The 27,373-nt window shown below is 29.4% G+C and overlaps 2 protein-coding genes across 4 annotated transcripts in view; one reads left to right on the forward strand and one right to left on the reverse strand.

Moving 5' to 3' along the window:
* The window catches only part of LOC107457333 (ATP-dependent RNA helicase DDX55), a 35,417-nt gene extending 23,226 nt beyond the window's left edge, over positions 1-12,191 (forward strand). For both annotated transcript variants that reach the window (XM_016075478.4, XM_087159049.1), the window contains exons 9-17: positions 177-266; positions 1,441-1,533; positions 2,408-2,522; positions 6,208-6,284; positions 6,756-6,844; positions 6,959-7,085; positions 8,487-8,574; positions 10,466-10,603; positions 12,101-12,191. In XM_016075478.4, the coding sequence (XP_015930964.2) occupies positions 177-266; positions 1,441-1,533; positions 2,408-2,522; positions 6,208-6,284; positions 6,756-6,844; positions 6,959-7,085; positions 8,487-8,574; positions 10,466-10,603; positions 12,101-12,148 (865 nt within the window). In that variant the 3' untranslated portion in view covers positions 12,149-12,191. The remainder of the gene's footprint in view (positions 1-176; positions 267-1,440; positions 1,534-2,407; positions 2,523-6,207; positions 6,285-6,755; positions 6,845-6,958; positions 7,086-8,486; positions 8,575-10,465; positions 10,604-12,100) is intronic.
* A 1,769-nt stretch (positions 12,192-13,960) lies between these two features.
* LOC107457342 (sodium/potassium-transporting ATPase subunit alpha) overlaps positions 13,961-27,373 on the reverse strand; it is a 103,663-nt gene continuing 90,250 nt past the window's right edge. For both annotated transcript variants that reach the window (XM_071178023.2, XM_016075488.4), the window contains exons 13-20: positions 26,831-26,967; positions 25,284-25,603; positions 24,814-24,968; positions 23,649-23,743; positions 22,060-22,234; positions 19,662-19,792; positions 17,640-17,741; positions 13,961-15,746 (exon numbers count right to left, since the gene is read on the reverse strand). In XM_071178023.2, coding sequence (XP_071034124.2) covers positions 15,626-15,746; positions 17,640-17,741; positions 19,662-19,792; positions 22,060-22,234; positions 23,649-23,743; positions 24,814-24,968; positions 25,284-25,603; positions 26,831-26,967 — 1,236 coding nt within the window. In that variant the 3' untranslated portion in view covers positions 13,961-15,625. The remainder of the gene's footprint in view (positions 15,747-17,639; positions 17,742-19,661; positions 19,793-22,059; positions 22,235-23,648; positions 23,744-24,813; positions 24,969-25,283; positions 25,604-26,830; positions 26,968-27,373) is intronic.

Consider the following 27,373-nt stretch of genomic DNA (forward strand, 5'->3'; position numbering starts at 1 on the left):
GGCTTAGTATTTGGTCATCTAAGTTTGCCACTTTTGCAGCATTTCACAGGGCAAGAAGAGTTTTTACACCATCCCATTACTTTTGGTTCTTCTGTTTCACTATTTGTATACTACTGTAATCTATGTTTGTTTAACAATTTTGTTTTTCTCTTTAATTCTTGTTCATTTTTTTGTAGATTCATCAAACATATACCCGTTATCAGCATTCATGGTCGTATGAGGAAAAAAAGACATAAAATTTTTTCAGATTTTCGCAATTATGAGAGGTAAGTTCAAACAAAATATTTAAGCTATGAATTAAGGTTTAACTTTATTCGTATATGACATGCCTATCCATTTTATCAGAATCTTCTACCATTCTTCCTTTTGTTCGTTGACAAATTTGAATTTCAATAACTATAACCATTAAGTATGGAATTAAGTGATTTGAATCTGAATTTAAATTTAGTTTTCATTTAATTAAGGTATCTGACTGACTGGTATCGACACATTTTTATTTTTAAAAGAAGGCTCAATTTAAACTTTAATATTATGTTAGGTAGGCAGATGTCCTAAAGTTATAAATTTAAAGTTTAAAAATTTATAAAATATTTTTAAAACTAAAGACAAATTTGAATTCGAACTACAAATTATTCATGTCACACTAACAACTCTACAGGAAATTCTTACTTAAAGCTTGATAAAAATAGCAAATTCAAACCTAAACCATATCTTTTAGTTCAAAACATGATGGCAACTTTGCCAACACAAGAGGAGGAATGTCAGATTCTGATAAAACAGATAGGTATGTCAAACACTATTACATTATATGAAATCTACACTCAAAATGAATTTTGTCTTAAATATATAATTTATTCAAATGAACAAGGGCTCAAATACTCAAAGTAAAAGAAAAAAACATTTTAGTTTCGTTTTCATGAGTTTTTCTGGTTTGTGTTTCACCTGTTAGCATATGGAAAAACAACTGTAACTAATCAGAGATAAAATTTTTTAAAGAGCTTTGGAAAGCTCATGAACTAAAGCTTAAATATGGATAGTAAAAATAAAAATAAAAACTTAAAATTTTCTTCAAAATTGCTGATTTTTACCCAGTAGGATTCCTTAACCTGATCAGAGCCTTAATTTATATCATTGATTCCTATAACTGAATCAAGTAGAAATAAATAATTTACACATAATGATGAAGCTTTTTCCCTCTACACAAATTAAATCAATTCCTTTATCATCTCCTTATAAACACTAGCAATAGAAATACTAGTTCTAGGATTCTTAATTTTTCACATTCTATTTTTTCACACCCTATTCATCTCATTTTTTCAAATTCATACATTGTTTGTTACTTTTTTTATATATCGACTGTTTAAAAAAATAAAAATCTAAGACGTTTGCAATTTTTTCTGTGTATTCTCCTTTTCTTATTGTTGAATAAATATTTTTCAGTGGTATATTGCTGTGCACCGATGTTTTAGCTCGAGGTGTGGACATACCCGATGTTCATTGGGTGATTCAGTTCGATCCACCAAGTTCTGCGAGGTGAGGAATGCTGCTCAATACATTCTTTTCTGTTTAAAAAAAATTCACAAAAAAAGATTTTGCTTTTCCGTAAGACTTGATTATATTCAGTCATAAATATGATACTTATTTTGTTTTTTGATATATAATTCAATATAAATATATATAATAATGTGTATAATGTATATTTTGATTATAAATAAGGTGAATGGTAACATTAATTATTTTTATTTTTACGTTAATTTTATTTTTATTAGCATCATAACAAGACTGACCTACAAAAATTTATCGTAAATTTGCCATTCTGAATTATTCATCAGCAGTCATAAAAATGATGAGCATGCACACTTTTATTTTTGTGTGATAATTCTTTTAATTAAAACTATAAAAACATACGTATGGGTGAAACATTCTTCACCCCCTTTATGACTGAAAGCAGTTTTGTGTAGGAATGCATACCTTGCTTTATCTTTGGTCTCACTTTCCACCTACTTTAAGGAAGAGGTTCATTTTATGCATTTCAAAGAGGTACTATTCTTAAATTTCATTAAAAATCTATATGTGCATTTCAATGTAGTGACAGTACACCTTCATCAGTAGGGTAAATGTCAGGGATGGAGAGATGATTTAACCAGACAGAGGTTACATCATATTAACATCATACAGTTAAAGGTAAAACTTTAAAATAGCATTGAATAAGAAATTAATGATTTTCAAATATTGGACAAGTATGTTGCATCATTAGCAATAGAGTTTTTGATGATGTAGAAATCTCCAAAAAACCAGGTCCTCCCGTAAAATTCTAATCAAAACTTGATGAAAAAATTCCTTTTTTTTCTTCATATATTTAGATGTTATAAAGAAACATTACAGCAAAACTTGTTTTCTTTTTCAGCTCTTTTGTTCATCGATGTGGTCGGACAGCACGCATAGGGAAAACTGGAAATGCTTTACTTATGTTGTTACCAAATGAAGAGACATTTGTTAACTTTTTAGATGTGAATCAAAAAGTAATTACTTTCCTTCATTTTATTACCAAAAACGTTATTGGCAAATTCTTTAATAAACATTGGTTTGCAGGATGCCTAACTGTCCCGAAAAAAACTCAAATTTGTGTAATTGCTCAAATATTACTCGAATTGGCCTAATGTCATAACATCATATTAAAAATAACAGAATTTCAGTAAAAAAAACACTGAAAGAGTTTAATTAAAATGGATTTACGTTGAAATTATTGTGAATGAAGCACATCACAGAATGATAAGTAATATAACATCACTAAAAATATCAAAAATTGATAGCAGTAAAAAAAAAGAACACGAAAGAAAGACTAGATACAATGGAATCATTGCTAATCAAGCAAGGCAAAAAGTGATTACTTATATCCATGTATTATACAGTGAATTCGCGATAACTCGAATCTGATAGGACTGACGAAAAACTTCGACATATCGTAAGTTCGACTTACCGTTAGTTTCGGTTTTGGACTTACAAAATATTGTCGGATTACTTAATTAATGCTTATTAATTGCAAATCTTCTAAATGCTTACAATATTTAAGATCAATTTTCTGTCAAGCCATTTACGATAAGACTGTTAGAAGCACTTTATGATACCCTGGTCCATCGGCTGCAACTTTGCTGTTGTGTTTGGCGGGAGAAACTGCAAGTTTACTGCTTTCAAATTTGGTAGATCACTATGCGCTGTGCATTTATCCATAAAGAGTATCACTTTTCTTTTTTTAGCGAAAAATTTCCGATCCAATTTTTTTACATAGTCTTCAAATAAAACTGATGTCATTCAAAACTTTTTGTTAGACTTGTAATCCAAAGGATACGTTTTTACATTCTTGAAACATCGGGGATTTAGGTATTTACCAATAACAAGTAAGAGCAATTTCTCTGTCCCAGACGCATTTCCTCCAACTAGGACAGTCAAACGCTCCTTGCTCATTTTACCCTTTGAGCAGTTTTCATCCTTAAACATCATAGTCTTATTTGGAAGACATTTAAAAAATAAACCCATTTCATCAATATTGAAAACATCATTTTAACTGTATCCTTGAAGTAAATTTGGTAACGTTTCATTTAATCACTGTTCACATACTTCAAGAGGGACAGCTTTAGCTTCTCCATGAAGAGTGCGAAAGACATTGTGTGTGTTGCAAAGGAAGAGGCAAGATATCAGCTCCTAGGTTCTTCTTCTTGCTTTAAAAGATCAAAAAAAAATCGAGTTAAAGGGAGTAAAATTCGAGTGACCAAGAATAATTAACATGAAATTGAAGATAAAAGGGTCGGGACCTCATAAAAAAATCGAGTTATAGTAATATTCAAGTTATCGTACTTCGAGTTATAGCGAATTGACTGTAACAGCATTCTATTAAAAATATTGGAATTGAAGGAAAATAGATGAGGAAATAGCTGAATAAAGCATAACGAAATTGGTGCTGAGCAGACCAACAGTGATGATTCAAAATTCGTGTGTCATAAACTATCAAAAGTCATTCTATTAAAACATTGATATTTGAAAAACTATGTAGAAATGGCTAAAAAAAAATATCGGAAAACCGTATGGATTTTCAAGGAAATTGGCAGAATCATAGACCTTTTGAATTTTTTTTACTATATTGGACACATTATCATAATTAAACACTCTGGAAGTTGTTGAAGTACTGTGGAATTCCCAAATGTTTTGTAAACATTATCAGAAATATATGTAAAAATTATAATTTAGGAGTTATATTTGCCAATCAACAATCAGTATCTTTCAAGGTTATTCAGATGTTAGAAAGGGTTGTGTACTTGTTCCACCAATCTTTTAAATTGCTATTGACTGAATTATGAGGAGAGCATCAGAGAATAAAAGGGATATAAGATGGAATCTTGCTGAATACCTTTCTGATCTCGATTTTGCAGACGACTCATGTTTACTGACCAATACCCTTCAAGACATGCAAACAAACACAGCATTTTAAATGAAGAGGCAAAGAAAATGGGACTTATCATCAACCAAAATGAAACTAAAATTTTGAAAATTAATCCTAAACAATTAAAGGACGTATTCTTAGAAAATAATAACAGCAAAGAAGGAACTGATGAAGATATACTAAATAGATTAACCAAAGCCTGAAGCAGTTACAGTTTGTCTATAGTAAGAACTCCATTCGCCACAAAGTTTAAGGCCGTCTACTGCCATGGAAACAATAGTGCATTTCAGGAAAGGGAACTTTGATGATAGATTATAAAGGAAGTTTATCTGATTATCTGACTCGGCTGCCAGTAGGAAACTTTTTTAATTTGATTAAACAACTTGTTTAAGATTCCCGTGGATATTTCTTTCTTTACTTAAAATGATACTCTTTACCCAATCGATTGCTATTAAGTACAAAAAAGGAGGGGAAATATTGAGCATATTTTCAAAACCTGAAGCAGTTATAGTTTGTCTATAGTAAGAACTCCATTCGCCACAAAGTTTAAGGCCGTCTACTGCCATGGAAGCAACAATAGTGCATTTCAGGAAAGGGAACTTTGATGATAGATTATAAAGGAAGTTTATCTGATTGTCTGACTCGGCTGCCAGTAGGAAACTTTTTTAATTTGATTAAACAACTTGTTTAAGATTCCCGTGGATATTTCTTTCTTTACTTAAAATGATACTCTTTACTCAATCGATTGCTATTAAGTACAAAAAAGGAGGGGAAATATTGAGCATATTTTCAAAACCTGAAGCAGTTATAGTTTGTCTATAGTAAGAACTCCATTCGCCACAAAGTTTAAGGCCGTCTACTGCCATGGAAACAACAATAGTGCATTTCAGGAAAGGGAACTTTGATGATAGATTATAAAGGAAGTTTATCTGATTGTCTGACTCAGCTGCCAGTAGGAAACTTTTTTAATTTGATTAAACAAGTTATTTTAGATTCCCATGGATATTTCTTTCTTTACTTAAAATGATACTCTTTACCCAATCGATTGCTATTAAGTACAAAAAGGGGGGGATATTGAACATATTCTGACATTAAGTATAATAAAGTTTTTATTATGTTACTTTTAATTTCACTCTAGTTTCTCACTATTTATTAAAAATGTTCATTGATTTTCAGATGGATTAATTTCTAAATGTACACATTTTTTTTTAAAGCTTTAAACTTGTTTTATTAGTGTTTTTCATTAGTTTTTTGTACTGATATTCCTGATTCTTGTGTGCTTTCAGAATATTTTGTTTTCTATTAATACAATTGCGGGTTTAAAAGTATTTTGTTTGAAGAATCAAAAAATTTAAATTTTTGATTCGACATCTTTTTATTTCAATTAATATGACTATTAAAAACCCTAAAATTTGAACTTTGCAGCAGTTCTATAATTATATACATAATTTAGGCATATAGCCCTACCCATAGGATTCGTTATTTCTCGCTTTTTTGGAATGCTGCCATTTTATGAAAAAAAAAGAAACTAAATTATCAATTTTTCATTAGGAAATTAAGGTGATGAATTCGTAATACTCATTTTTTGATGCAATAGTACAATAAAAAAGTTTCTACATGTCATTCTCAAACTGCTGTCAGTTGTTAGTGCTCCAGTAATAAAATTATACTGAAAACCCACTACCACAAGGTCTGTAAAACTGTTCTTAGTATCATGGTATACTTACAAAATTTAATTAAATTTATTTTATGTTTATATCTTTAATTAGGTCACTCTCTTGCCGATGGACCCACCTGAATTTACTGATGTCTCACCAAAAATAAAGAAAATATCCTGTAAAAATAGGTATTTTTAAATGTAGATTCGTATTTTATAATTGTTTATGTAAATTTTTTATCTGATATTAAGTAGTCCATAAATTTTGCAAGCATGAAATTTATTATAAAATTTAGTTTTTTAAATTTATTTGTGTAAAGGCTGCAATCTCCTTTTTTAACAATGAAATCTAAGTTTACTATTCTAATACATGCTTTTATAGTAAGTATTGTAATAAAATTTAATTTCTTGCATATTTTAATTTTATCATACAGTTCTTAAAAAAAAATTCATTGCTGAGCAGTTATAGTGAATTGAAATATAAAATACGTCTGTATAACAAACAAAAAATATGTTAAAATTTCATTTAAATCTTAAAAAGTGTTAAGTAAATTAAATCTTGTAAGGTGTGTCAATTCAGTAAAGTAGTTCGGTTTGTTTTCTTAAATTTAATGTCATCCACATTAAACAAAGTTTTTCCTGAATGTTTTTTTTTTCCAGAGAAATCTATGAGAAAGGATTGAAAGCATTTGTTTCTTTTATTCGGTTTTACACGAAACACGAATGCAATTTGCTTTTCCGTGTGAAAGGTGAGTTCTTTAATTGGCTTTCTCTGCATCACTTGTTAATAGTTATTTAGATTAAGAGACCTTAATATATGTAATAAATTGTTTTTATGCTTAATTTTTTCTCACGGTTCTTAGACTTAGATTTGGGAAAATTAGCCAATGGTTTTGCTTTACTGAAGTTACCAAAAATGCCTGAGCTAAAAAAGAAAGAGATCACAAACTTTGTTGCCACTGAAGTAAATTACGAAGAAATTCCTTACAGGTAAAAATTTATTTTCTTTATTGTTAAAAATGAATCCCCTCCAAGTTACAAAAATAACTCGTGTACTAGCTTTAAAATATTTTTATGCTAATATTATATAGTGTTGACTCAATAATAAAAACAGTGTTTAAAATTTTATGGAACTTGTTATCTATTTATAAATAGAGCAATGTTGTGATATTTTTTCCAAACATTATATTTTTAAAAATTTTAAGTGATTTCCTGAAATATTTCTTAAGTATTTAAAGAAATTTGAAAGAAAATTTTATGTGTTGTTTACTCTTTTTCTCGAGCCCATATTATATACCAATCAATTCATTGAAACACAATAACATTTCACTTTTCCAAAACGTAAACTGCACTTGCTGATTGTTCTATAAGTGAATATTATAAGTTTTTGCTTGCTGATTTAGTCTGAAGCATTGATTTTATTTGGTGTTTTCTTACTCTTGTCTTCGTCGGTATGTCACAAGTGCAAAAGTGGTGATGTAGCATACTACTGGAGCCAGTGTTGTACATTACAAAATTTAGTTAGTAAAGTTGTTTACTTTGGTTTTACTGAAGAAATCTAAAAATTGTAATTTTCATCATTATTTAATTAATTTTTTTTTCATGATTACCATTGTTATGTTGTTTGTGCAAAGAAAAATTTAAGATTATGATGTAAAATCTGAAAGAATCTTAAAACTATAATCAACTTTGAAAATCAATTAAATCTGCTTCAGAATTTAATGTGGTTTTATACAAATGGTTTATTCAAAAATAGTGCCAGAGACTTTTAAATTAAAGTATCTTTATACCTATAAGATAAAAAGACATTATTAAGTTATCATTATTTAAATTAAATATACCCATTACTTATACCCACTACTTTTTGTAATAAAATTTCGTCTTAATTATAATCTAATTATTTAATTATTTGGAATGTTCAAAGTAGATCCAATCCTGACAACTTCAGATAATCGAGGTCTTGCAGACCTACAGTATATGTCTTCTAAAGAATTATGCAGAATTAATTTTAAAAAAATCTCTTTTTTTTAACTGTAAAATAAACATGAATTTTTTTTTTCACACCAGAAAAATCTATTGTTATAATCTTCTAGAAACTCATTTCTGTAATTTAAGATGTCATTAATCACTCTCAAACAATGACACTTTATTGATTGTTAATAAGAGAACACTAAAGATCGCATCTTTTGTGTGTTTTGCTAGAATTGTCTTTGTTATGTTTCTCACTTAAAAAGTAAATCATATTGTTCATTTTTATTAATAAAATAATTCTCATATTACAATGACTGTTATAACAAGCACTCATGTCTTCAGATAAAGAGCAATAGTGTGATGCTATTATTTTTAATCTCATTTTCAAGTAAATGCTACTATTTTTCCTCTTTATTTCAGTGACACAAGTAGAGAAAAGCAGAGAAAAATAAGAGTGCAACAGTTGAAGGACCATCCTGAATTAAGAAAAAAAATGTCTGCCAAAAGGGTATAGCAATCACATCTTTTCTATTATATATATATATATAGTTAAAAAATATAGAAAAAGGCATTTAAAATAATATAATAAAGATTAACGAAAGGAGAAGAAGAAAAATTTAGTGTGAGGAACACACCCCCCCCCCAAAAAAAAAAAATTGAAACGAAAATAGAACATATTAAGTAAAAAATATACAAAATAAAGCATATAAAGCAAAAAAATAGAAAATAAAATGTAAGAAAATACAAAATAAAATGTAACCTATGAAGCGAGTAACAAATTCAAATGAACTTACACATTCCGGAATCTTTTAATAGTGATTTAAAATATTTTCGTAATAAGTTTGCAAGATTATAAAAAATGATTCGTAATATAGATTGCAGCACTATGTTCTGAATTCCTATATTTTTATCAATTTTGTTGATCTTATACTATGCCAGAAAAAAGCTCACTCTTTTTCAGTCTTGGCAATTTATATAACTTTTAAACTAGTCAATCTATTCTTAATGTATTTTTATTTTGCTTTGTTTCGGTTAGTTTAATTTATTCTTTTTTTTTTAAAACTAATTTGCAATTATGTTATTCTTTTTTTTAAATTATTATTATGAGATATAGATGCAATTTAAAGAGTAGTTGCTTACATTAATTATTTTTTTACTTTGAATTGCCTCATTTTAGTGAAGAAATGCATCCTGAAGAGGTAAAAGTAAAAATATCCAAAAATCATAAAATTTTAAAAAATTAATCAAAAATTAGTAAAATTAACAACAAAAAGATATAATCTCTTAATCAACCCACGCGATTAAATCCATAAAATTTAGCGTCTTTTTTATAATCATTAATATAGCCAAAGCAAAATATCAATACAATAGTCTGAAGATCCTTTATAATATTTTAAATATGTTAATTTTGGTATTTTTCAATTCTGACCTTATTGTAGCATATAAAGGCTTAAAACGAAAAATTGTATGAAGCCTTAAGTATTTTTTTATGAATCATTAAAGAACTTCATAATCTCTTTCGCATTCATTAAAAAATATTTATGCTTGCAACCCTTACCTTGAAAATTTAAAAGAATAGGAGAAATATTTCATTTTTATTGCAAATCACTTCTTCCAAAAGATCCATCAAAATTCTTTTCTTTGTGCATTATGTAAAATGGCTCTTTTCATTTACTTATGTGTAGAATTACAGTCGAACTCGTTTATAGCGAGCACAAAGGGACCGTAACATGTACTCGTTAAATCCGAGTGCTCGTAATAAACGGGTCCTTAAGACAGGCGTGCAACCAGAAGAGGGGGGGGGGGGCTTGGGAGGTCAAATGATTGAGTTTACTTAAAATTTAATTAATACTTTCTTTAATTACATTAATTAATTTAATTAAATACTTTTCTTAATTTAATGACAACTAACCCCCTTCCCTCGCATTTCTTTATCATTTTGAAAAAAAGATAAGACTAGAAAGATGAAAAAAAGATTGCAAGACAGAAAAATATTGCTCGCTAAAACCGGGTCTTGCTCGTTAAAAGCGATTTCTGTTCCATAGACTTAACATTGATCCAACCAAAAATTCTCATTTCTCTCGGTAAATCCGAGTTCTCGTTAAATCCGAGTTCGTTATAAACGAGTTCGACTGTATATTAAATTTAAATTGATTTCAAACCATTCAGATAAAGCTATTTAAATGTATTATGATGTTTTGTAAATACCTTATTAAGTTATTAGTGTGTTATTGATATTTTAAATAGTAATATTTCTTATTGTGAGAAATAGTTTTTTATGTCATTTGCTTATATTTTGTTATTCACATATATTTACTAATAAATAAGCAAGTGGTGCGATTTTTCCTTTTTTAATAGAACTTCATTTTAAGTACTTAATTTTATTTCCATAAATACAGGAAGAAAAACTTAAAATGAAGAAATTGCTAACTAAGAAATCTGCTAAGAAAAGAAAGAAGAAATATGTGGATGATGATGCTGATCTTGAAGAATTAGCTAGAGATGCTAGACTTTGTAAAAAATTCAAAAAAGGAAAGGTTAGTGCTTTGATTAAATCACACTTAGCATTCTAACAAGTTGTATGCAAGTTGTTTTTTTAGTTTCAACAAAGTGTCTTTAAATTGTTAAGAATTATAATTAAAATATTTGTCTATGAAATATAAGGATATGAATTATACTTCATTCATATCTTTTTTTTTCACATATTAAGAACAGAAAATTTTCGCAAATATTAAATATATGTTTTAAGAATAATAAATGTATATGTTTATATAAATAAAGGACACTAGCGAACTAGAAGTAAATAGAGCAATTTAATTTATCTCATTTTGCTGTTCTATGATATACTAATTATGACATATTGAAAAGTTTTATTTCTGTAAAACAAGTTGCAAATCTATTTTAAAAATGATCAATTCATATAATCGACCGGGAAGGATGGTGCAATAGTTTTGCATAAAACTTTATTTCTAGGCACGTTTTGTTTGTCTGGCTCTGAAGGCCAATAAAATCCCTCACCAGACCAACTAATAAAATGTATTTGTTTATCCTTGTTAATTCATTAATTAGTCCTGGACACCAGAGATCAATAAGCATTTCAACAACTAGTGTCTTAACCTTCATCTCACCAGTACTATAATTGTTAGAATTTTGTGCATAATTTGTGGTGCAAACTGAAATGGTTCCTGAAATGTTGCAACACATGTAAAACAACTCAGATACATCTTCACCATACACATACACAAGAATACCTATAGCCATGATACGACAAAGTGTAATGGTTAAACTACCGATTGATGTTTATCTAATAGTCACTTGTGCTCACACTATAATATTCTCTTAAGAAAAAATGACAAAATGTTGAAAATATTTTGCCTAAACCTAGTTATGTTTTATAGATTTAGTGTTAAGGAGAAACTAAAACTAAATTTTAAGAGGAAATTAAAGCATAGAATCTGAGAACATTAGTGATGTGCAATAAAAATATTCTTACTAAAAATTGATTTTATTTATTCTGAAAATTAATAATAATAAAAAAAAAAGTTGTGCTAAAAATTCATTTCGATTTGATTGAAATATGTGGCTTACTTAATATTTATACTATGAGACAGTTGTGAAATTATGAAAAGGACAAGGCAAAATATGTATTTATCTTGAAATTTTACTTTTACTATCTGTCTAAAAGGTTAGCTACAGAAGTGACTCTGTACAAATTGAAATTGAGCTATTATTCTTAATATTTGATATATTGAATCTATTACTTTCCTTTGCAAAATATTATTTTTATAGGTTCCTGAACTAGATCTGATGGGTGTATTATATTTGTCTTTTTTTAGAATTATTTCCCCAAAAAAATCACAAGTTTTTTTTTTTTTTTTTTTTAGAAATTGGGCATAATGCTATATTAAGTCACAAGTTAACAATTTATGGATACATTTAAAACAAATATTAAACATTAAAAAAAGTGTCACATTGTGCTTTTTGTTAACAATATTTTTACATTCATTACATAACTTAGGTTTTTATTTATTTAGATATCAAAAGAAGAGTTTGACGCAGAATTTGCAGCTGATGAAGATTGAATAGGTTGTAAAAATTTGTAAATAAATGTAAATTATATTTTCAGTTATGTTTTTCATCGTATGGCCTGAGTGTTACTGAAAATGAGAAGATGGATGAAATATCCACTTTTCTAAAACTAATTTGAAATACTCATTGTTAAATGACATGTGATGAAAACCAGTACAAATATGTAAAAAAAAAAAAAGAGTTTTTCTAAAATAATCTTATAAACTGTCACTCCCCAAATTTGATGATTTTTAGTGTATAAACATTAGATATGAAATTGTTTTTATATTAAACTGCAGAAAAAAAATGCCTATTTTTCAAAGTAGTTGGGAAAAAGAATACCTATTTTTTAAGGAAGTTGCAGCGAACTTTAAACATGTAAAATTAGAGACCACTTTATATAAAAGATGAGCTTTAAGAACAATTTAAAAATAAAGGGAGCTTTTTTTGTGAAACACTTTGATATAGTAACTTATTTCTCATTTACTAAAATAATTAAATTTTATACAATGTAAAAGTTTTATTTTGAAAATGTAGGTTCTAAATTTATTTTTCACACATTGAATGAATGAAATCAAATATTTAAAACCATGAAAGTCTTTTGCAGATCAAGTGTTCTAAATAAAATATTTTTTTACAATTAAAAAATTGTAGCAATCTTTTTGTATTTAGTGTACGTATTAGTCGATATAAAGGTAAATTATGCATATAAGTATTAATAAAATTCCTCTGGAAAAAACTGAAGATATTTTTTTTTTAATTGTTCATCTTTTAATTGAGTTCATGGTTGTGTCTTTTTCAATTAAGATTTTTTAATTGAGAAATATTGCTTGAGGGGGGGGGGGATTTCTGGTCAAATACTTCTCCGAAAACATCTAGACCTATTTATAATGAAAGGGTTAAACAAATATATTTTTTTTCTTACACATAAGACATTGTAAAAAAGATTAAACTTTATATTCTGTCAAAGAAGAACAATGTGAAAATTTTTATAGAAACTTAAGTTGGATGCTCCTTAAACTTTTATCAATTTGTTTAAAATCTCATCTCCATGGAAACAATTTTTATTTTAAAAAGATTTAAACAAGGAAATTATTCAATAATTGCATACTATGTAGATTATATTTCAAGAGAGAAACAATGTAAAAAGTGAAAAAAAAATTATGATCTTACTTATCAGTTATTCTTTTTAGTAAAGATACAAGTTTTTTTTTATCTTCCTTATTATTTCAGATTCTATACTTTACTACCTAGTCAAAATTAAAAATATTCATCTAAACCCTTCAATTATTAGCGTAATTATATTAATCTTAGGTGTGTTGCTCTCTTCAAATGTTGCAAGTTGGTGACTTTTCTGCATTAAAATAACCAGCTTTTCACCCATCATATTCAATGAGAAAATTAATAGCATAGCTAGTTAATTTTAGTACATTTTTATCCGCGGGTATGAAGAATTAAACACAAAATAAGAATTTTGTGAAAAATACTATTTTTCGGCTGACTTAAATAGATTTTTTTTTTATTTAGTGGGCACTTAAGTCATTTAAAAACTATTAAATATTTTTTTCTCTCCAAGACTATGTTTCCTTATCTTATATTTTTGTAAATTCTTAATACTATTTTAAAAATTTCTTTATTGAAAATATTGCCCAACTGAAACATATACTTTAGTTGAATTGACATATGAAATAAGTTTTTCCAATATTAAAATTCCTATCTCTCCCTACACTGGCTAGTTGAAACCATTTTTAATGTTTCGGCAAAGTTTGATACACCAGTTTCATTAAGGATTGAAAGTAAGACAGGAGACAAAGAAAACTCTCGAGTATTGTGTGTAATATTTTAATATAGTTAGTTTCAACAAATTTATAGTAGAGAGACTGTATGTATCAATTTAGAACAATTGTTAAGTAAGGACATACTCTATACATAAAAAGGAGATTTTTTTTTCCTTCATCTAGACACAAAATTAACAAATACTCAAAAATTGTACAATTAATAACAGGAATGCTAACTATACAAAACAAAAAAGAAATGCAACAAAATGAAAAAAAGATTCCTTCCTTTTTTCTTTTTTTTTTTAAGTGAATGATAAATGCAGCTCCATTTTCTATAAAAATTAAGGCACATTAGGAAGCACACATTTAAAAATAATCTTAAATTATGTTTTTTAAAATAAAAGGTGCGCGAGCCTTCCAATAGGTTATAATTAGTTTCAAATAGAGAAGAGACTTTAAAACTATTTCCTTAGAACTAAACTAGATTAAGAGTCTAAAAAGCTGTCTTTAAACTATTTATGTTAACAGTGAGATAATAAAAAAGAATTTAAGGTGGCTGTTCCTTCATGTTAAAAGTATAACTGAATCGACTATCACATTTTTCATCAAGAAATAATACATTAGAAAATAACCTTTTTTTTATACTAACACTCTGCAAAAAAACAAGTAGTCTCTGAAATTAAAATCTAAAAGTTATTTTGAAAATGATCGAATTTGGGCTTCTTTCAATACAACACAATACAATTTCTTTCAGCTTTTTGCAAACATTAAATTATGCTGCCATATTTTTGGTTGTAAAATTGTTTAATGGATTGTTATGCAAGCTTTAAAAGCAACATCTTGAAAGAAAAAAAGTATGAAGTTCCGTCCAATGCTTTAAACATGAGGAAAATCAACCTTAAAGCTTTAATTTGCAGAACGTTTTGTATAATTTGTTTTGCCCACACATGACTTTAATATCTATTAGAAAATTTTAAAATGTGCATCAATGACAGAAATACACCATCAAATGATTGAAACAATTCTTAAAACATACATTAAAAACAAATATAAAACTTAATGTACATTCACATAAAAGACAACATTCATAAGAAAGGGAAAAAACAGCACAAACAAAAGCAACTTTTTTTTATATCTTTCTACAGAAATATCTATCAAGCAATTTAGTTAAATATAATTGTATTTGTGATTTTTAATAATAATTTCTTCTTTATATATTTTTTTTACATAAGCGTCGATCCTCATTTATTGCAATATATTGATTCACACATAGAAAAACGGAACCAATGTGTTCCCCCTCTTAATCGCAGTTCAAGGTTAACAGATCACAATTATTTCACAGGGGAACACTGGTTAGGCACGAAATATATTGTAGGTATTCTGGCTGGTAATGCAGTAACTTAAACATGTTAGTAATTCAGGTCTCTCATTGGTGTTTCAACCATCAGAGGCTTGAACACTGCGTTGTGTTAAAGTCAGCGTGTTGCCAGTCAGAATTCTCTGCTGAACACCTTTCATTGGTTGTCTTTGGCAGTAACATGTGTCTTACCCTTCGATTAAAGCACAAAACTAATAAATTCTGGAAAGATGCTCTGTTAAGCTACTCATCTAGATATTTTGACTTCAAATGAAGGAATAAAAAACGGATGATGTGTGTGTGTGTGTTTGTAATTGTCCAATGAGAATTCACTTGTATTAGGAGACGAACCGTGATCAATAGTAGGTCTCCATTTCCACCCAACCGCCCGGATTTCGTCGGATCAGGTAACGTCGGATTTCGTCGTAGACGAAGATCAAAATAGAAAATGGAATAGCTGGGAGCCACCAATTAAACCTGCAATGTTTAAAACAAGTTGAAATTTATAATAATTCACACAATGTGTGGAAAGAATGATGTATATAGTATATATATCAAGTGACTCAAAAATGGTTGATGGATTTTAAAAAATGAATGTAAAAAAAATGTATGGTTTGCAACATTATGTTTGGGAAACTAACAGATTTAATCCTACCAAATTGCACTTTCAAATAAAATTCCGGCCAATATGTTGCGCTGCAGAAAAGGAATAACAACTCCAAAACGATGAATATCCGCTGTCTTAATGTGTTACCATCATCAGAATCTTTCACAATGTGTTGTCATGAACTGAGAATGTCATAGGTTCAATTTCTCTGCAACTCTCACCTGTTGCGCCGCCTATTGATGGGATGAAATACCTAGCTTCCCAAGCATATTGCCACAAATCATAATTTTCTTGCATTCTGTATTATTTTTATTTTATTTTTACACCTGTGATTTTTAGATTACCCAGTATATAAGAATGTTTTTCCAAAAGGGTGTCCAAATATGTACGTAAGAGGCATTTGTAAAATGTTATTAATTTTTATGATACAGTGATATTTGTTTGCTATCAAAGCTCATTTTTTTTTTTGCTCAAAATATTACAGATTTTAACTCTGCACTATATGAATGCCTTCCTGCATTCATTACTTTCAAACAAATTTCATTTTTAATTTTTTTTTTATGAGAACAAAATAGATTTTTTTTCTTCAGAAAATAAAGTGTGAAAGGGAAAGCTTATGCAAATTTATACAGTAATAGGGTCATGACTGGACTGGCTATAAACAAAAAAAAAAAAGTGGCAAATGTGAAATACGCAATCCTAAATCTAATTGTTAAAATAATGAAAATTAACAATTACTGTATAATACTACTGTATTTAATTAAAGTATGATTTTTATAGCATATTTATTTTTTTAAAATTTATATTTTGAGCCAAAACTAATACTTTACTGACATTAAATTAACTATTGAAATTATTTGAGAATTTTTTGATGTGCATGTGTAAACATTTTTTACAAATTACAAAAAAATATCCTAACACTTTTTAAATAATTTGAAAGATATTTTTTCTGGTAGCACAACACTGAGATATCTTCTGCGAGTGCGTTTAATATGGTTAACAAAAATATTACTCAACATACTTAATAAATGCATGAAATAAATTGATTAAAATATATTTAAAAATAAAAATATTATTTCTGCGAGGCTATGCCTCTTGCTCACTATTGTTTACAAAGCCCAGAATTTGTGAAAAAAGTTCCTGTCAAATTGTCATTTCTTTCATTTAAACCTTAAAAACTCCTTTATTTTAAGTACATTAAGCTATGTTTATTCACCAATATAGCTCGTTAATCCTCTAAACTGCTTGTTTTCACAGCTCATAGATTTAACGGCAAGAGAGTGGTTCAGCAGAAAGAGCAATGTTCAATTGCTCAAAATAATTCGAAATTTAAACAAAGATATGTCTTCACACGTTAGAATGTATAAAATCATAATTCTTAAGCTAATTGTTCTTGGTTGACTTCTCATATTCAAATTATACTGGGGGCTTCAACCCCTGCTCGTTGCAATTCACCAGCCCTCAAAACTACATTTAAATTGTTTTATTTAAAAAGACGCATTTGCAATTTTTACATTCGTTTGCTCAAAAATATAAAGCCATTTCTTTTTATGAAAGCAGTCGCATACATCTGAATGTTTACTTAAGGGTCCAAATTTTTTTTAAAAAAAAAGGTAGTTTTTTTTATGTGTGGTTAGAGTTGCATCTGGCAGAGGGGACATAAGCACTTATGAATTTCAACTCATCAAAATTGAATAGATGTTCTGAATGTAGATCGGTAGTACATTCAACATAGTCTCAAAAACTGATGGAGGTGTACTTACTTGAGTGGGAACATCCTGAGACCTTTGTCCATTCCAGGGGTGTAAGAAAGAAAAGCAGCCATAGCAGTTTCAAACACGAGACCAAAATTCAATATGTGGTTTCTGCAACAAACAGTCAGTTGTTTAAAAATGACACCATAACATAAAACCCTCTAACAAATCTTAATGTTAATTCATTGTTTAAACTCTTAATTCTGAACGAAAAACTTTTCCATATCACATCTTGATGGGAAAGAAACGCTTAAATTTTTTAGAAAGATTTATCAAAAATTTTTTCCTTTTATGAAATAATAAATTGTGTGACTTCAGTGAGGAGAGTATTTACAATTTTTTTTTCTCTTTTTAACATAGAACTTGCAACAAGAATTTTTCTTAAAAATCCTTATTATAAAGGCTTTTTTCTGTGACTTCCAAGTTTGCCAATCTCCCTGATGTGTGCATTCTCTGTTTATTATATATATATATATATATATATATATATATATATATATATATATATATATATATATATATATATATATATATATATATTTACCTCCCCGTAAATAAGTATTATTTATCTATATATATTATATTTATTTACGTGACGAACTTATAATTTTGAAGAGGGGGAAATTATTTTGCCAAATAAAGTTCCTAATTTGACAGGTGTATTTTATTTGGTTCAATAAAAAATTTTTTTGTTGCTAATATTTTCACTATATGTTTTGTTTCACCAATATATTACTGATTTAACGATTTTATACATAATAATTCTAGTGAATGAGCTGTGATTGGTCAATGAGTAAGAAATTAAACTATTGTGAATAATTGCGGTTCGATCCAAAACCCTTCAGATCGGAAGGTATTAGAAAGTAAAGGCAGCTTTGTGCGCATTGCCACAATCAGGCCGCTGGTCATGAAATTAAGGAGCCTTAATTTCATAACAAACTTTACCTATATGAACCCCTTGTCCCCAATGAGCTGTTGCTTTCCTTTTCTTCTAGTCAATATATAAAGAATCATTAGATGACTAAATATAAAAATTTAAAAAAATTAATTCACAGCTAAGATGAAGACATAATTTTTTACTATCCCAGGAATCGAATAACAAAATGGCATTTTGTTATTCGGTAAATTAACTTGGCATTCGGCAAATCTCGCAGCATACCGAATAGAAAGACAGTCTGACGTCATAGTATATAAATACAGTATATAAACTTTGGCATAAAATAGTTTAAAAATACAATAACTGTATCAATAACTTTTTTATATCTGAATGTTCTTTAATCTTTTCTCCAGAAATGTGAAAAATCACAGTGAGAAACAAGCTCGTGAATAATTTTCTGAAACAGTGGTAACGATAGCAATAACTTTAAATATAAAGTGTAGTGGTATTCAAAAGTATACTTCAAGTTAAACATACTACTTGGTATTGTTTACATTCAATCATAGAAAATTTTAGGTATTAAAAAATTAAGTTTCAGTTAAATTGGTATTTAACTACATGCAACATTCTAAACAAACTGTACTTGTTGTTTCACCATTTGAATTTTTCATTTTCATAAAAGGGCGAGATTTTTTAGGATAAACTAATTGGTATCTCTCGATTTTGGATGAAACTGGCTCATTTGTATTGGGAAATAGAAGTTCTGTACGAGTGATTGACAAACGTGCTTTACAATTGCAAGGAGATGATTAGGTTTGATAAAATACGAAATGGATACCTAAAACGACACTTATGCATTCTTTTTTTTTTTTACAACAAAAAAGTTAAAGTGTAATGCTTAGTTATTTCAGTTGTGTTTTCGAAACAAGGGACAGAAAATGAATTTTCGTAAATATGCCGAATGACCAAGTAAATTTTGCGAATAGTGAAAATTTTTGGAAGATCACAGCTACCTCACGTGATCCCTCATCTCAACATCCCTGTATGTATGTGTAAATATACATACACAAATATATATGTATATACACAAATATGTATGCATATGTATACACAAAGATTTATATACATAGACAGAAATTTGCTAATATTCTTACGTCATTCCCTGGTGTACGACTGAGTTCCTCCTGGTCTTACAGATGATGAGATCAGCCCATTGCACAATGACGATCGAAACAAAGAACGCTGTATGGCACGTGTACTCCAGGATCTTCCGGTGGAAGTAAGTCTAAAAAAATTTTTTTTGTCTCACCATAAGTATATGTATATAAAATATAAGGACACGCACGCAAAAAATTACAAACTATAGAAGTCTGGTTTACGGAATCGTGGGTAAATTTTTGAAGTAAAAATAAGTTTAAAATTAAGTTGTTTCTTGTATAAACTAATTAGAACTTTCAAACATAAATCTGTTTAAATTAACAAATTGATTTTAAAATCCAAAAGATATCGGGGAAAAAAAGTATGAGGACATAGTTTTTTATTCCATAATCATTGAAAAATTTGCATATTTGAAAACAGAAAATGACAATGGGTTAAAATATTGGTTGTGAATTTTGCACTCTTCGACTTCATTCGTGACTTTAGAACAACTCATAACCGTCGTTGCACAGACGACCCAATTTTTGGGTTTAGGACTACTAATGTTCAACTCCGTAGCCCTGTAATTTTGAACCCAACCCAGAAGACAGAGGAATGCCTGAATTTAGTATTGGATGAAATTTGCGTTCGTGGAGGACTTTTTTTGATGGAGCTAACCCTCATTTGAGTTGCGTGGGGAGAAAAACCTCGAAAACCTCCCACGGTCAGTCTGACGGCAAGGGGTCTAACCCATGATCCGTTTACCACTAAGGATATTTTACGTTAGCACTATCGTCGGTGCGAACCGGGCTCAAAATTCGCATCGACCAGCCATCGCTGGGATTCGAAAACGGTTTACAATGGAAAGCAAACGTTCCATCTCCTGAGCCTGAGTAGATTAAGGAAATCTAAAAATGATGAAAGTGGTGTAAAAATACTAAATGATTTGACAATATACCATGAAGGTATGATATGGTCGCAGCCGCTTAAAGCTATTCTAACTCATCTTTCGTTTCAAATTGATAAATTTAAAAAAAAAAAAGGGCGCACGAACACAGTCAAATGTATATATATAATAGTAATAAATTTTTTCATCTATTCATTTTGTTATGTAAACATAATTTTGTCAAGTTTAAATAAATATCAATGTAAATAGTTATTGATTATTTAATTATTTAAATTTTTTCTGTATCATAGTAATTATACTAAGAGCAATTTATGACGTTAACTTTCGTTATTAGCACCTTTTCCGTAAACAGACAACTTTTGGAAGCGGACAATTTATTCGTTCCCAAGAACGTCCGTCTTACCGAGGATTCACTTATATTATTTGAGCAATCCAATGACAACCTTGTTTTTTTTTTAACAAATACTATCAAAAAACTAGAGGAAAAAATGGTTATGTTCATAAATAAAAAAAATAAAAATAAAAGAACTTTGAGGTATGAAATTTAGGAGCAAACATTTTATTTAAAATAAAAATGTTAATGAATATTTAATTCCCCAGCACGGTACATCTTTACTGAGTAATAACTCTAGGGGAACTGATTTTTCACTTTATTGATTTGTAAAAACTTAGTAATCCTAAAAATGTAACAGATGGTGATCCAATCGTCATTTTTGTAAAAAATGAACAAAAAACGTTCTTGCTTGTTCTTCAATTATTAACTGTTAAATAATTTATTGTAAAAAATACCACAACGGGCTGCTCAGCAGAGCCCTGAAATGTGACTACAAAGTCAAAATTTGACTTGTTGAAAAGGGCATTTTAATTTGTAAAGCTAACGCGTGTTTTTAAGAAAATCCATTTCGTTCAAAAGTTATAGCAATTAAAAAAAAGTTTCGTGATTTTTGTTTTAAATAATGACTATTCTATGTAGGAAAATTTATCTATTTGAGACCTTTATTTTATAAGTTTGTGCTTTAATTGGTGTCGTAACTAACATTAAAAAAAAAAGAGAAAGTGAGGTTAGATGTTGCCAGATATAACTCAGGATTTTAAAATAAAATTCTTAAAAATATGAAACACTTTAAAAAGATCTGTTTTAAATCTCTCTGTAAAAATTAACTGATAATAAAATTAATAAAGTTACTGTTATAATAATAAGATTATCGTTATATATAGTTTTTTTTTTCACTAAGGCAAAATTTTCTTTTACAAGTACCGTTGACTATTTTTCCAATCAAGGCAATCTCTCATTTATGATTAACAATTCAAAAAAAATTGTTGTATGCAATTATGGCAACTTTATGTTTATTAAAAATTATTTGAAAAAAGCAGACATTTCTAAAAAAAGAAAGAAAATAAAAAACAAATGCGAAGCAATCATGGAGTTGGTAAGCACATTTAAAACTTTATTAGTATTTCAAATTCTAATGTAAATAAGGTTAAACATTCATAGGTCAGAGTCTTACCCATTCTTGTCCGTAGGAGTCTGCCAAATCGTTGACCGATTTAGAGTCCCATTCACTTCTCAATCCCAGCAACCTTGAAGGCCAGAATCCATTCTCTGCCATTATCACAAAATATACGAAGAATCCGGCCGCAGCCTGCATAAAACCAATCTGCCCATACGCCATAGAGATCAACCTATCAAAATGTTGTTCTCTCTTTATCAAATAATATTAAAAATAAACCTCAACATTCCTTATTATTGGTCATAATTACATCGTAATAATTTTCACAAAAATTTTAAAGTACATTTGAAATATAAAGACTAAACAACAGTTAAGGTATTTGCATTCTATGATGTCATGATACAATTAGACTTCGTTCTAAAATTTTAAAATATGAATTAACATCTATTCGAGAAATTATTTTATTTCCTTAGAACTGAAAAAAATTTGAATTTTGTATATATATATTTTTTAATTTCTTAACACATAATATGCTTATTACACAAAATTATCGAATCGACGAACATGACCTATTTCGAATTAATGTTTAATAAATCAGTTATAAAAACCTCAATAATAAATTAAAATTTACAAGAAAAAATTTATTGGCGATCGAAATGGGCTACAGATGGCGTAGAGCAGAACTCTCTACTTATGGCAACACTTCGCATGTTTTCACCATTAGCGTGTGGAGAGTCATAAAAGAAGGAGCACGTTAGTTTCCGTCTTGGTTTTCAAATAGATTAGAATCTTTTAAATTAGGAAACTATATGGAACTGAAAACTACATTCAACATAGTTCTAGAAGAAGGCACCATGAAAATTTGAAAATTTTTTTCTTAAAAATTAAACGCTAAAAATATAAAGAAAAGGAAAAATATCGTAGTACATTCCTATACAACTGAAAAGAGGAGGAGAGGGAAGGGAGAAGGGTTAATGGCATGGAACCAGTCTTCTTCCCAGATGGCGTTTTCGAGTGTTTTCGATCGCCTATTATAAAATCTACACGCTTTACTGTGTTATGGTTGACAATTTTTCCTCCCTTTTGACTCACTGCATGATATTTACGAATTTTTGATCGCTGTCGAAGGAAAATGAGAACCGAATTTTGGATCGCAACTTACGAATGCGCCATCTGGGGAGAAGACTGGTTCTATGTCTAGTGCCTACTCCTTTCTTTCTCCTCCTCTGTTCAGATATATGGAATGTGTTACAAATTTTCCTTTTTCCATAATATTTTTCGCATTCAAAATATCAAAAATATATTTTGAAATTTTCATAATGCCTACATTAAGCACTTTGTTTTATGCAGTTTTAAGTTTCATATAATTTCAAAGCTGAAGTTTTTTAATCTGTTTGAAAATGAAGACAGAAATGGACGTACTTCTTACTCCTATAGCTATCCGAACGCTACTGATAAAACATGTCTAGTGTTTACCATGGGTTAAGAGTGCTGTTACGAGCCACCTTTAGCCTGTTTCGATAGCCAATAGGCTAAATATATTCTTTTCTCTCTACAGTGATTGGAGGTGCGTGAATCGCATGCGGTGTGAACGATCCCTAAGTTCTACCAGTTCTTTTAGATAAAAAAATAGATAGGCTTTTTACCTTTCATTGACGAGTTTGTCCTTTTGGGGATTTCTCGGTTGCCTCTTCATAATGTCACTTTCTGCCTTCTCGTAAGCTAGGGAGATGGCAGGGACCTTTTCAAAAAAAGAATAAAAATACTTAACTCACTTCAAGTAGCAACAAAATTTAAACAAGAGATAAACGATTAACCTTTTAAAAGAAAATAACACAAAGAATCACCGAATGAGGTGGTATTGAAATAAAGTCAATGCTTGAAGGGTATTTCTTCCGCGCAAGCGAAAAAAAAGTCGCCACCGGAAAACTAAAAAAAATTTAATTTCGATATTTTGAAATTATTGGATGATTAGGGTTAATTAGCCTAATTGACAGTAATGATAAATATCAAATTTTTATTAAGTCTGAAGTCTCTAACTTGAATCTTGTGTTCGTTGAAAAATAAATAGAAAAGCAAAATAGAAAGCGCTTTATTTCAATGTTTTGTAATTATCAGAATATTTTGAAATAATCGTGATAATTAGAGCCATTAGAAATACTTAGCCTAATTGACAGTGATGTTTTAACATGTTTTTACTGATAAAGAAGTCTGAAATTTAGTCCATTGCGTTCTTTAAGTTATAAAGAAAAGTAAAAAGATTAGTTTAGATTTTTTATAATTATTGGGGTAATTAAGGGTTAGCCTAACTGACAATGCTAACACGCTTTTACAAGGAAAAAAATTCTGAAATATGGATGATTTGTTCTCCATCAGGTAAAAAGAAAAACTTAAAAAGTTTAGTTTCCATATTTGAAGCTGTGGGGGTAAATAATGGGTGATTAGCTAATTGCCAGAGATGCTACATGACACGTTTTAACCAAGATAAGAGTCAAATTTAGACCACGTGCTCTTAAATGAAGCAAATGGAAAAATTTAAAAAGCTTCATTTTCAGATCTTGCTACCAATGGGTTATTTAGGTGCAAATACAATATTTGCCAAAAATATGCTCCCATAAATTATCATCATGTAATTGGCGCAGACTAGTAAATTTTTTTGGTTTCATTTATCCACGAGTTGACAAATTTGCGCGTTGAGAAGCGTTGCGTTCGAGCAGGGAAAGGACAATGTAATGAATTTGTAAAGGCGACTAGTAAATACATTTTCTGTATTTACTTGCGAAGAGTCAAAAAATTAATAAATTGTCTTACCATGTCAGTGCCCAAATCAATGCAGAGGATGGTGACTGTTCCGAGAGGTAAGGGTATGTCAGCCAGGATGAAAACCAAGAAGGGAGTAATCTCAGGAATATTACTAGTCAGGGTGTAAGCGATGGATTTTTTCAAGTTGTCGAAAATCAGGCGACCTACCAAAATAACAAATATTTTAAAAAATGAAACAATTTTTTCTCTCCAATGACTTCTTGCTGAAAAAGAAATTAACTACACGTAAAAATGCTCAGATGGTGTAACTTTTCAAGCAATGAAAAATTAGACCACAGAACGTCTTTAAAATACTATAGATTTTCTGTATCATCTAGAGTTATATGTTGGGTATTTCACTACACCACTTAAGTGGTTGCCACAATTTTTGGCGTTGAAATGCTCTAACATTTTTTACAGTTCCATGAGTTTTCGATAACAAATATATTTTAAATGGAAAAATTGCGTGAAAGCAATACCTTCTTCCACACCAGTGACAATGGATGCAAAGTTGTCATCGAGAAGAATCATGTCTGCTGCTTGCTTGCTGACGTCACTGCCAGAGATGCCCATGGCCACACCAATGTCAGCCTTTTTGAGGGCAGGGGAGTCGTTCACTCCGTCACCCGTGACAGCAACAATGGCCCCCTGTCTCTGACACCCTTCTACTATGATCAGTTTCTGTTGGGGAGATGTTCGGGCAAACACAATCTCTGTATGTTCTCTCAGCAGTTCGTCCAACTCATCGGCAGACATCTCTCTTAGCTGCCCTCCATGGACGACGGCTGCTTTCGCATCCCTAGATTTTGTAAAGAAAAATAATTTTAATCATTTGTGTAGAAATAAATTAATTTTAAACAATCAATCATATTCTTAAATAAAATTGTTAAAAAAAAGTAAAAAAATCAGTTGGTTGGTTTTAATGCCACTTGCCACACGGGAAGCTTGCTTGGTGAAACCCAGCAAATTTAAGGCAGCGAGTACGATTCTTGTTTTTCAGTGGTGCCATCTATGGCCAAGAATTCGACTTCTGCCACATCATACGTCACATTTGTTTATGAGGCTCTATCTCATTCATACATCCATTCATTCATCCACAGATCGTAATTTTGACCTGAATCAGAGAACGATCGATCTCCAATCCAGTACCCCCAGAGGTATTGATTTGTTATGGGAACATGGAGGGGTTTACGACTCGACAGAATTTTAACGAGCATCAGTCACTAACTAAAGTTCCGGATTACGAAAACTTTTTCCAACTGTTATTTACGAAAAAGTTCCCTCATATATGCATGCAGAGTGTCTTCTAATGAAGTCTGATTTCACCGATTTTGATTTACTTCTGTATTTTACTTTAATTATGATTCTCTAATAATTTTATGAAATTAATAAGAATTTATTTTCCAATAATACTTTGTTTCATTCGGAAAATTGATAAAAATTTGCATGACTCAACGCTTTATTTCATCAAATCTCTATATCTAAAAAAAAGTTACGTTACTGCATTTTCAGAACATCATCGCCGTGTACGTTATTTATTCGTGTAATGTCAGAGCTATTGGATGACATTTTAAGAGATATGTGCGAAGAACAATTTGATATAGTATTGTCATTAATGTATTAATATACAAATGTTTAACATCAAGACTTACTGTACAAACTTATAAACGCCCACAAGACATTGTTAACTTTAAATGAAAGTGTCAAGAGAAGATGCAGCAACGCAAGGTAAACCTGATGTGAGGAAAACAAACCTGAACCTGAGATATACCGATTACACCTAGGGTGAGGGGAAATACCTTTGCTGTGAATAGACTGTGTAAAGAGCTTTTTTCTCCGTGAATGGCAACAGAGCTAAAAATTTCAAAAATGGAATTTTCAAAAGTGTGGTAATGTGTCGTGAGCATTTTTGCTATCTCGTGTGTGTCACTACTAAAATATTAGCCGCAAAGGAATAAATTACTCAAAAATAATAATTGAAAAAATAATTTAAAAGATTATTAAAAATATATTCAAATTAAGGTACCTAGGATCGACTTCTTCAATGGGAACGTCTAGTCTCATGGCAATATCCTCAACGGTCTCATTTCCTTCAGAGATGATGCCCACAGATTTTGCAATGGCAGCAGCAGTGATGGGATGATCACCGGTCACCATAATTACCTATCATTTAAACACATTCATCATTTCATGATAATAAAAAAAAACATTAAACAACTCTGGATGAATGCTTTCTTAAAAACTGGAGACAGAAAACAGTTAAGCAAACTACATTTAAAAGAAAATAATTGAATTACATGATATACAACTGACTGTTTCAATGCAAAGTATGCAATCTGAATAATGATCGCATTTTCACGTTTAATGACTCAATGATTCCACGTCAAATAATATGAGCAAAAGATAATTTAAGTTGTAAAATCAGAATTTTTTTTCTGAATAAACATTCCTTTTAGATGGAAATGTGTCATTTTTAGTTTATGGATGCCACAAACATAAGTGCTATATATTTGAATTACCATGTTTCTTTAATAATTAAGATCAACACTTAAGGACAATCACGTCACCC

The sequence above is a fragment of the Parasteatoda tepidariorum genome, chromosome 3, assembly GCF_982258835.1.
Source record: "Parasteatoda tepidariorum strain Cologne lab strain chromosome 3, Ptep-v5.0, whole genome shotgun sequence".
NCBI classification, from domain to species: Eukaryota; Metazoa; Arthropoda; class Arachnida; order Araneae; family Theridiidae; genus Parasteatoda; species Parasteatoda tepidariorum.